This window comes from Protomyctophum bolini, assembly GCF_963924005.1.
Source record: "Protomyctophum bolini genome assembly, chromosome: 19".
Taxonomy (NCBI): domain Eukaryota; kingdom Metazoa; phylum Chordata; class Actinopteri; order Myctophiformes; family Myctophidae; genus Protomyctophum; species Protomyctophum bolini.
In genome coordinates, this window is record NC_137880.1 from 8707773 (window position 1) to 8719952 (window position 12180).

At 45.6% G+C, this 12180-nt stretch overlaps 2 protein-coding genes across 2 annotated transcripts in view; one reads left to right on the forward strand and one right to left on the reverse strand.

Annotated features, from left to right (window-relative positions):
* Positions 1-2: 2 nt before the first annotated feature.
* LOC308334550 (E3 ubiquitin-protein ligase TRIM35-like) overlaps positions 3-12180 on the reverse strand; it is a gene marked incomplete at both ends in the record, with an annotated part of 157667 nt that continues 145489 nt past the window's right edge. Inside the window, one exon of the mRNA XM_080791348.1 lies at positions 3-613. Coding sequence (XP_080647474.1) covers positions 3-613 — 611 coding nt within the window. The remainder of the gene's footprint in view (positions 614-12180) is intronic.
* On the forward strand, positions 5222-11958 carry LOC308334072 (uncharacterized protein; the record flags this gene model as incomplete). The annotated part of the gene is made up of 6 exons (XM_080790660.1): positions 5222-5392; positions 7704-7844; positions 8222-8297; positions 9813-10144; positions 10265-11061; positions 11955-11958. 6 exons carry the CDS (start codon positions 5222-5224, stop codon positions 11956-11958), a joined length of 1521 nt encoding a protein of 506 aa, XP_080646786.1.

Here is a 12180-nt window from a genome sequence, read left to right on the forward strand (position 1 = left end):
TTCTAACTGTGGTTCTCCAGAGTGACACAGATCTTCCCCGGCAGCATCTTCAGAGACGGACCGTTGGTGACGAACGGGAACAGCCTCTCGGCGAAGGCGTGCGTGAAGGTGTGCAGGTGCGCGTCGGCGTCGGGATCGGAGAAGGACAGCGTTCCTCCGTCCCAGTCCAGCCGGACTCTGATCCTCCGGGGTCTCCGCCTCACCGAGAGGACGGTCTGCACCGTGCCGGGGAGGAGCCCCGGCGAGGAGGAGATCGCTCGGTAGCCGTCGCTCAGCCAGTGTCCGCCACGTATGTATCCCTTCCTCCTCTGAGACTCCTCGCACACGCCTATCTCCCAGGCTCTGCTGTCTCCGACCTCGACGTCCCAGCTGCGCAGGGACCCCGGGCCGAAGCCCTCGGAGCCCAGGACGCGGGCCCAGACGTCGAACCTCTCCGGGTTGCGGGGCAGGCGCCGCTGCGCGACCGACACGCGACTCACGCCGGTCAGGTCGTCGGAGAGCTTGAGACGCGGATGGGCAGTGTTGGGGTCCAGGACGACGGGGGTGTAGGAGACGACGTCCTTCATCTTGGCCCAGACGCTGAAGCTCAGGTTGCCCAGGTGCTTGGCCTCGTCTATCAGCGCCCCTCCCGCGAGCGGCGGCGGCGGCGGGTCCCGCCCGGCGAGCCGGACTCCCTCCGCGGTGGTCTCGTAGTTCCGCAGGAACGAGACGTGGTCGTCGGCTCTCAGCCGGTCCTCGGCGGCCTGGATGGCATTGAAGAGGCTCACCATGGCTCCGCTCAGAGCCTCGATCCTCTCCTTCACCTCCCGACTCTTCCGAGCCTCTTCCTCCCGCAGAGCGGAGGTCCTGGCCTCCTCTTCCTCCCGGAGGAACCGACGGAGGTTCTCGAACTGTTCCCTGATCTGCGCCTCCGCGTTCCTGGCCTGAGCCTTGATGTGATTTTCCGTTTTGTCGTAATCGTCCTTGACTTCCTCAAAGGCCTTCAGTTTCCCCTTCAAGGGCTTCAGTGATTCCCGGACCTTCTGCCTGTAACGTCCGGACACTTCGTCCACGGGTAAGAACTCGTGTCCGGCGTGTCTCTCCGAATCGAGACACGCGGGACACGCCAGCTGTTGGTCGTCCAGACAGAAGAGCGCGAGCGTCTCGCCGTGTGCGCCGCAGGCGGCCGAGGCCATTTTGTCTTCCAGGCAGTCACACACCTGATCTGGGATGTCCTCTGATGAAGCTGTTGTTACACCGGGAGGAATACTAGAAGACAGAACAACAGCGATAATATTACGAGTATCAATAGTCTGTTCCACAGTTTTTTGTTTAAGCTCTGTGACTGCGCGTGCAAAAAATGGACCAAATTGACCAAATGGACCCTTAAATTAAAAGGACCACTTCACCCATTTCCAACCATGTTATCTTCATTTTATTACATGGCTTGGTTGAATGCTTGATTCTGATTGGTCAATTTGCCTGTTCTTACCTCAGTAGAGATTGTAGCTGTCTGTCTGTCTGTCTGTCTGTCTGTCCGTCCGGCCGTCTGCCAGGTTTGTTCAAATGATCTGTCCGTCTATTAACTGATACACATTATTGATTGACTGAGACTTGCGTATCAATGGAGCTAAATCAGGACGTGGTATATATGTCACAAGTTACGAAATATGAATCATAAAATGTCAAAGAATAGTATAGGCTACATCGAAGACACATGAGATCGGGACGTGACCTGACCTGAGTCGTATATAGAAAGTCAACGTTTGCACGTTCCTTCCTGGAATCTCCTCTGTGCAGTTTGTCCAGCACTCCAATTATGCTCACCAATAATACGGTCCTTTATTCTGGCGAGGGCTGTAGACGGGCACGGCTGCTCCGAGTGATTAAAACCAATGTCTCTGTGGTGAATTCAACCTAAAGGTATATCCTATATACTTCCCTGAAGTTCCCTCCAGTCTATAGACTTTTAGTTTCAGACAGGAAGCCTCAGTAACCGGGCTGCTTCACCCCGACAAATTGTGAATCAAAAGTCAGGCTGCGTTTTGACCAGACCTATATATACGGCAGGTATGGCTGGTCGAATCTACAGAAGTAGAAGTTTCTCCACAGACTTTGGTGATCAGGAGCTCCCACTGGCGTGCTGAGAAAAGGTAATGGAATGTCTTCCAGGGATTATTTGAGTATAAATACTGTGGGACTGCCCCTTTTGGGGTCCCTCCTCTGGCAAACTTATGCAAACGTAGTTAATGACATGATCTAGTCAATGATCGAGACTCATTGTAGTTTAATTCTTGATTAGGTTATACTTGTGAATGACTCTTCATATCAGTTCCATTGTCCTTGGTGAACAAGGGGGGTGACTGTGTGTGTGTGTGTGTGTGTGTGTGTGTGTGTGTGCGCGCGTGCGTGCTAATAATTGTAGTGAAGTAAAAGGCTCTGAGTTGTAATGGAGTAGAAGCTAAAGATTCAATTCAAGATTCAATAATTTATTTGCCATGTCAACAAGTTGATAGGAATTTGTCTTGGTTCATACTCAACATATACAGACAACCATATATACACAAACAAGAAGGACAGTACAATACAAAAACAAAAACCAGCAGCATAGGAAATTACATTCAGTTTTGCTATATGCATATACTATGAGTTTAGGGGCTGTATTTTGCGTGTCTTAAGTACCAGGTCTTATTCCCTAACTTGAGTAAATTAAAGATCAATGCTCTTTGGCCACTCAGAATAGCCAAATGGCATTGATCACGCCTCCAGGTCTTTAGTTTACTCAAGTTAGGGAATAAGACCTGCATGGTACTTAAGACACGCAAAATACAGCCCCAGATGTCTAATGGCTACGGGGTAAGTGCTATCCCTGAAGCGACATGTTGAGCTCTGGATACCTCTATATCTCCTGCCTGATGGGAGGAGATTGAAGAGGTGATGTGCAGGATGGGAGTTGTCTGCAATGATTTTATTTGCCTTCCTAATTATTCTGGTGGAATAGAGTGAGGAAAGTGTAGGGATAGGCTGCATCCTATGTTTTTTGATGCGCGACGTACTATATACTCTTTCCAGCTTTGATTTGTCTTGAGAGGTTGTGTGACCAAACCATACATAGCATAGAGAAGTGGCCCTATAGAAGTGAGTCATGGCTGCTTGGCTGACTTTGAACTTCTTAAGCTGCCGCTGAAGTACTGATAATTGGAAATACTCAAGTAAAGTACAAATACCTCAAAATCGTACAATACTTAAGTAAAAGTACTTAGTTACTTTCCACCACTGCCTATATATATGATCCTAGATTACCACTTCTATTCCTTATGATGAATAGAAGTGAACCCTGCATTTACTGTAGACCTTCTAAATCATGACAGTTTTCTGTAAAAACCTACAGTAGGCTATGTTTCTATAATGTCAGCGGTTCTCAAACTATTTCATGTCAAGGATCCCCAAAGAAAGATTACAGTATATGTAATTGGCCGCCGACCCTCCCCCCCCCCCCCATCTATTCAATGATCTGCGCCTCATTTTCACGATTTTTCAAAAACAGCAGATATACAAATCTCATGGCACGGCACTCAGTGCCGTGCCATGAGCTTGTAGATCTGCTATTTTCAGTGTAACATAATCCTCTAAAACACCAAAAGAGCTTCCCGTCCTGAGAAGGACCCGTTCTCCTTATTTACTGTAAATCGCGTTGCGGGGAGTGTCTGCTAAATGCCTATATAATATACATTGTAAATTTGTAGAAATAAATCGTAGAAAGAATTGTACATAACAGGCCTCGCAGTGGCTATAAACGCAGTCAGAGATAAATGTGAAAGGGAGTATTTCTTATCCAACCCCCCGGATATCACGGATATTAAGTCATCATCCATGGCCATAGTAGCCCACCGGGGGGAGAGAGGAGTATACCCTCCAGAGTTCACATGTTAACCCATTCTGGGCGAGAAGAACCCCTTTTGGTGTTTTATAAGCATTATGTTTGTATATGCTTTAGCTGTTGAGAAATAGCAGATCCACGAGCTCATGAGCTTGTTGTTCTGCTATTTTTGAATATTTTTTTTTGAAAAATGTTTGAATACAATTATTCTCTCAGAGCGAACGTTTTTAACTCAAATCTTTGCCCCATATTTCCAGATGGGGCTCGGCAGCCAATTACTTTTGTAGAATCGGTCTCGGTCGAAATGGGTTAACCAGAGGTCAGCGGGGTGTGTGTGTGTGTGTGTGTGTGTGTGTGTGGGGGGGGGGGGGTCGGGGGGGGTTGAACGCCATCCTCTGTCGCCGTGGTAACAACAACAAACACAGTCTGGACACACAGACCCCCGCTTCCTGTGACCTCTGTGACCTCTGCTCTGAGAACAGCTACACTCTAAAATCCAGAGTTTTTTTTTTTTTTTCTTCTTTCATTTCGTGTTTGAATCCGGGAAAGCACCCCTATAGCTCTGTGGTTCTCAAAGCACACCATATAGCACAGTGGTCCTCAAAGCACCATATAGCACAGTGGTCCTCAAAGCACCATATAGCACTGTGGTCCTCAAAGCACCACATAGCACAGTGGTCCTCAAAGCACCATATAGCACAGTGGTTCTCAAAGCACCATATAGCACAGTGGTCCTCAAAGCACCATATAGCACAGTGGTTCTCAAAGCACCATATAGCACTGTGGTTCTCAAAGCACCATATAGCACAGTGGTCCTCAAAGCACCATATAGCACAGTGGTCCTCAAAGCACCACATAGCACAGTGGTCCTCAAAGCACCTGTGACAGGTGCCAGCCAAAAGTGCCTCAACTCGCCAGAATGAAATGGTCTAAATGGTTGAAATTAAATCGGTTTTTTTTTAATGTGATTTTCTTTTTATTTCATATTAAGACAGTTTGAATGTTGAAGAAGGTTTTTATTCCAACAGATTGTTCATTTGGGCAAATTAAACGTATACATTTATATGTCAAAGTAGGCTTGTTTTTTGGGGGAAATCTAACGCAGTTTGGGGGCGGGGAAGTGATCTCCGAAGATTTGCATGACTGTTCCGATTGGTCTCAGGAATGTCTTTGTCCTCAGGTTTCACGTTCTGGGCGTCGCCCATAAGTACAGCTGTTTCTGACAGCTGTGTCACTTGTGTGTTTGTAAACACAGCATCAGTTATTATTCAACTCGAGATGGCTAGTAACTCTAATGCAACAGCGCGTCTGGTCCATGCATTGAATGGAGGAGCAGATGATGACATTCTGAATGATTTCATTATGGCTTTTATACACGGCCCTGGGTGTCAGTCGGAGGATGAATCCGATGGAGATGACGACGACGACGACGACATATTTTTTGATCGAGTCAACACAAGCGTGTGTTCTGACAACAACGAGGATGACCAGGACGAGGAGACGGGTGGAAACGCTGCTCCCGGAGGGGTGCATGTAGGCATTGCATCGCTGTTACAGTTACCAGAAATCGAGAATGTTGCAGTGGACACCGACCGACCAGTAGAACTTGAGAAAATACGAAACTTTAATTGCCGATGCCAAGAAAGACGAAAGGAGAATTCAGAGCATGAGCCTTTGTCTTGCAGTAAAAAACTTGACCCAGAAATGATTTGCGATACACGGATGGAAATGGCAGCCTTGTCGAAGGATCAGAAAGACATGTTTCTCTTGGGAATTATAAAGACGTGCATGAATGACTCCGAATTGACACAATGCACAAAGCAATACAACGGGAAGCGAAAGATCACCCGCTCCACGTACATGGTTAACACTAGCCCCATATGTGCCCTCTCCCTACGCTCATTCTGTAGCTCCGAGATGAGGTCACACACTGGGCCCCTCCCACGCGTTTCAGGAACGGCCTTCAACGGCGCAAGCTTCCGCAGTGTACATTTCTTATCCTTACCACACCATTAATCCAAAACGTGTATGGACAATGCACCTTTACACTAATTCATACATAGGAGCGGCGCAGAAAATCCCGCCGCTCCTATGTATGAAAGCCTTTACGTCCCGTCTTTTAACAGTCGCTTCCATGTTTATCAAGGAAGTTGAAAAGCTTTAGCGCCTCCCCGGCGCCTCCCCTGGTCGAAAATTTCCAACTGACTTCAGTTCACTCGACATGCACGCGCACACGCACACTTCCTTGATAAACATGGAGCGACTGACAAAAGACGGGACGTAAAGGCTTTCATACATAGGAGCGGCGGGATTTTCTGCGCCGCTCCTATGTATGAATTAGTGTAAAGGTGCATTGTCCATACACGTTTTGGATTAATGGTGTGGTAAGGATAAGAAATGTACACTGCGGAAGCTTGCGCCGTTGAAGGCCGTTCCTGAAACGCGTGGGAGGGGCCCAGTGTGTGACCTCATCTCGGAGCTACAGAATGAGCGTAGGGAGAGGGCACATATGGGGCTAGGTTAACACCGTCGTGGTTTGCCGTGCTACATTTCTCTTTCTTTATGGGTGAGTTACAGTCTAATCTATGCTATTGATACTTATTTATTGTTACTGTAACTGTGTGTGTGTGTGTGTGTGTGTGTGTGTGTGTGAGAATAACGCCAGTATGTATGTATGGCTCACTATGTGGCAGTAAGCGCTGCTCAACTCTGTGCGGACAGAGGATCACTATTGTGCCCTGTTAAATAATACTGCTGTTAACCAGTAAAACATCCGGTATGGAGAGGATACGGAAACAGTTTGTGTGCGTGTATGTATGCGTGGAAATTATTAGCGGATACAATGGGCGGGCTTTAGAACGGATGTAGCCTTGCACAGTAAATAGAAACCAGGCTTTACACTGTACCATAGGCATTTGCGTATTTCCTACCATTATTTTGTTGGGTTAGTTTGTAACAAAGTGTTTATGTCGTTTTGTCCAGGATCAGCAAAACCCTTCTCCAAGCCCTTGTGAAACACTACAAGGAGAATGGTATATCTTCACGCCAGAAGAAGAAAGGTCCCAGAACACACAAGAAGTTTCTGTCTAGTGATGACATAAAACGGATCTTGACATTCATCACAAACTATGCAGAAATCCATGCCATCTCTCTGCCTGGACGACACCCTGGACACAGAGACTACAGTTTGAAGTTGCTTTCAAGTGATGTAACCAAAGCCTCCATATAGCACTGTGGTTCTCAAAGCACCATATAGCACAGTGGTCCTCAAAGCACCATATAGCACAGTGGTCCTCAAAGCACCACATAGCACAGTGGTCCTCAAAGCACCTGTGACAGGTGCCAGCCAAAAGTGCCTCAACTCGCCAGAATGAAATGGTCTAAATGGTTGAAATTAAATCGGTTTTTTTTTTAATGTGATTTTCTTTTTATTTCATATTAAGACAGTTTGAATGTTGAAGAAGGTTTTTATTCCAACAGATTGTTCATTTGGGCAAATTAAACGTATACATTTATATGTCAAAGTAGGCTTGTTTTTTGGGGGAAATCTAACGCAGTTTGGGGGCGGGGAAGTGATCTCCGAAGATTTGCATGACTGTTCCGATTGGTCTCAGGAATGTCTTTGTCCTCAGGTTTCACGTTCTGGGCGTCGCCCATAAGTACAGCTGTTTCTGACAGCTGTGTCACTTGTGTGTTTGTAAACACAGCATCAGTTATTATTCAACTCGAGATGGCTAGTAACTCTAATGCAACAGCGCGTCTGGTCCATGCATTGAATGGAGGAGCAGATGATGACATTCTGAATGATTTCATTATGGCTTTTATACACGGCCCTGGGTGTCAGTCGGAGGATGAATCCGATGGAGATGACGACGACGACGACGACATATTTTTTGATCGAGTCAACACAAGCGTGTGTTCTGACAACAACGAGGATGACCAGGACGAGGAGACGGGTGGAAACGCTGCTCCCGGAGGGGTGCATGTAGGCATTGCATCGCTGTTACAGTTACCAGAAATCGAGAATGTTGCAGTGGACACCGACCGACCAGTAGAACTTGAGAAAATACGAAACTTTAATTGCCGATGCCAAGAAAGACGAAAGGAGAATTCAGAGCATGAGCCTTTGTCTTGCAGTAAAAAACTTGACCCAGAAATGATTTGCGATACACGGATGGAAATGGCAGCCTTGTCGAAGGATCAGAAAGACATGTTTCTCTTGGGAATTATAAAGACGTGCATGAATGACTCCGAATTGACACAATGCACAAAGCAATACAACGGGAAGCGAAAGATCACCCGCTCCACGTACATGGTTAACACTAGCCCCATATGTGCCCTCTCCCTACGCTCATTCTGTAGCTCCGAGATGAGGTCACACACTGGGCCCCTCCCACGCGTTTCAGGAACGGCCTTCAACGGCGCAAGCTTCCGCAGTGTACATTTCTTATCCTTACCACACCATTAATCCAAAACGTGTATGGACAATGCACCTTTACACTAATTCATACATAGGAGCGGCGCAGAAAATCCCGCCGCTCCTATGTATGAAAGCCTTTACGTCCCGTCTTTTAACAGTCGCTTCCATGTTTATCAAGGAAGTTGAAAAGCTTTAGCGCCTCCCCGGCGCCTCCCCTGGTCGAAAATTTCCAACTGACTTCAGTTCACTCGACATGCACGCGCACACGCACACTTCCTTGATAAACATGGAGCGACTGACAAAAGACGGGACGTAAAGGCTTTCATACATAGGAGCGGCGGGATTTTCTGCGCCGCTCCTATGTATGAATTAGTGTAAAGGTGCATTGTCCATACACGTTTTGGATTAATGGTGTGGTAAGGATAAGAAATGTACACTGCGGAAGCTTGCGCCGTTGAAGGCCGTTCCTGAAACGCGTGGGAGGGGCCCAGTGTGTGACCTCATCTCGGAGCTACAGAATGAGCGTAGGGAGAGGGCACATATGGGGCTAGGTTAACACCGTCGTGGTTTGCCGTGCTACATTTCTCTTTCTTTATGGGTGAGTTACAGTCTAATCTATGCTATTGATACTTATTTATTGTTACTGTAACTGTGTGTGTGTGTGTGTGTGTGTGTGTGTGAGAATAACGCCAGTATGTATGTATGGCTCACTATGTGGCAGTAAGCGCTGCTCAACTCTGTGCGGACAGAGGATCACTATTGTGCCCTGTTAAATAATACTGCTGTTAACCAGTAAAACATCCGGTATGGAGAGGATACGGAAACAGTTTGTGTGCGTGTATGTATGCGTGGAAATTATTAGCGGATACAATGGGCGGGCTTTAGAACGGATGTAGCCTTGCACAGTAAATAGAAACCAGGCTTTACACTGTACCATAGGCATTTGCGTATTTCCTACCATTATTTTGTTGGGTTAGTTTGTAACAAAGTGTTTATGTCGTTTTGTCCAGGATCAGCAAAACCCTTCTCCAAGCCCTTGTGAAACACTACAAGGAGAATGGTATATCTTCACGCCAGAAGAAGAAAGGTCCCAGAACACACAAGAAGTTTCTGTCTAGTGATGACATAAAACGGATCTTGACATTCATCACAAACTATGCAGAAATCCATGCCATCTCTCTGCCTGGACGACACCCTGGACACAGAGACTACAGTTTGAAGTTGCTTTCAAGTGATGTAACCAAAGCCTCAGTGTGGCGTCTCTACAAGGCTGCCATGGAAGATGGTATGTAATTGTTTTATTTGTTTTATTCGCATTACAACACTTACAACAAATGCTTGTTACATTTTGTCATTGTAGCTTGTAGTTCAGCTATTTTTTTAATCATAATTTGTAAATGTATGCTAAATAATCACACCCGTGTGAAGTGAGTATAGCATAGCACAGTACCAAGTGCCACCCTACAATCTTGTAGATCTGCTATTTTTGAAAAATCATTAAAAATGTTTGTGTCTTTACTCTTTTCTTTGCAGGGCAACGTGTTGTTAGTTTGAGCTGCTTCAGAAGGCTGTGGAAAGCGATCCTCCCTCAGATAACAAGCATCAAACCCAGGACAGATTTGTGTTGGCAATGCCACAAAAACAACTTCCAGCTGAACCGTGTCAACCTAGACGACGCACAGACGGCAGCAAAACATCAAGAGCAACTCGACCACCTGGCACTTGTTTGGAAAGAGCGAGGGATGTACCAGGAGATGACTGCTGCCTGTAAGAAAGTCTGTGAGGAAGAGAAGCTGTCTCTGGGCCCCTCCATACCTGCAAGCAAGGAGATCACGATACACTACAGCTTTGACTTTGCACAACAGGTTAGCATAATTCTATCCCATTTTCACATGCGATTTGTTTGACATTGTTGATTTCCTACTGTGTTAAGCAAAAGTTAAGATGTCAAAATTAATGTCATTTCTTTTTTTCTTCTTTTTCAGGTGCACTACCCATCTTCGGCTCTTCAGGTCAGCCAACTGTTTTTTCTCACTGCACGGAAGTGTGGTCTTTTCGGTGTCCACTGTGAAGGGTTGATAAAGCAAGTGAACTACCTGATTGATGAAGGCATGGCATCAGGAAAGGGCAGCAACGCAGTCATCAGCTACCTGCATCATTTTTTCAACAACTATGGAGTTGGAGAACAGATCGTTGACCTTCATTGTGACAATTGTTCTGGACAAAACAAAAACAACTTCATGCTCTGGTATTGTGCGTGGCGAACCATTCACAAGCAGCACTTGAAGCTGGGCCTTCACCTTCTGATTGCGGGACACACCAAGTTTGGTCCTGACTGGTGTTTTGGACGTTTCAAGCAAGTCTTCAGAAAGAGCAGAGTGGACACTTTGGCAGACATTGTGAAGGTTATGGATAAAAGCTCTGAGGATAAGGGGGTGAACCTCTCCCAGCTTGTCGGACATGAAGATGGCACAGTGCTTGTTGAAGGCTTCGACTGGCAGACCCACCTGACTCCCTACTTCCGGAGGCTCCCAAAGATTAAGAGTTACCAACACTTCACGTTTGCTTCAGATAGGCCTGGAGTAGTGATGGCACAAACGCATCGCGACGCAGAAGTGATTGAGTTTCAGTTGCTGAAGAACACTGACATCCTTCCCCCTAAAGATGGTGTTCCGGTGCAGCCCCCACCTGGGCTCGACATGGCCCGGCAGGAATATCTTTTTAAGGAAATCCGAAAGTTCTGTCGTGATGAGGCACAAGACACCACGTGCCCCAAACCAAAGTCCACAGCACCAAACGATACACACCCGAAACCTGCAACAGCACCAAAACAAAAAAAGTCGAAACCTGCAGCACCAAAAGAAAAAAAGTCCACTGCGCCAAAGAAGAAGAAGACATTCCGGTTTTAGTTGACACACTTGAAACATGCAAAGACATTGCCAGCTACTTGTATTTTTTTGAGTTGCACTGTGATTGAACAAAGACACTTTATTTTTTGTTGTTGAAAATAGTGCTGCTTGTGAATCGTTTCCACACTTGAAACATGCAAAGACATTGCCAGCTACTTGTATTTTTTTGAGTTGCACTGTGATTGAACAAAGACACTTTATTTTTTGTTGTTGAAAATAGTGCTGCTTGTGAATCGTTTCCACACTTGAAACATGCAAAGACATTGCCAGCTACTTGTATTTTCTTTTTAAATAGTGCTGCTTGTGAAAAGTTTACACAGAGTAATGTTCACACATTTTTCTTTTTTATTCAACAAAATACCAGCCACTTTATTTTATATAGGCCAATATATTATGTTATTGAAAATAGTGCCACTTTATTGTGCATACTTTTATTGTACCTTTTATTACCATTATTATGGCCACTTTATTGTGCATGTTGTATTTTCAAACTTTGGACAAATAAAAGTTTTTGTTTATGAAAGCCAGGTGTAAGATCTCATTCTTCTGCCCTTTGTTTCAGTGCACACAATGTAAAAGCATTTGTCTAAAACTACATAGCATATATCCATTGAAAACTCAGTTAGCCTACTAGTTACTTTTTAGATTGTATTATTACAAAACATACACTAAACAACTTCAGTCCTACATTTCTTTATTTTAACTCAAGTAAAACAACATGTACTTAAGTGTGACACCTAAGTGTCCACTCAACTGTCATTGACAGGTAACCTAGTGGGGGAGTGGTTAGTGGGTGGGGGAGTGATTATGCAAGACATTAGGGGTGTGGACAAGCATCTATTGTCACACCCATTCCAGAGGTGCTAAATTCTGATGAATCTTTGCAGGCCAAATTAACTACTTTGCATCTGTATCTGCTTTCTGTTTCAACAAGTTTTAGATGGTCATATCTCCTTAAATTATTGTCCAATTTCATTGAATGATACATCATA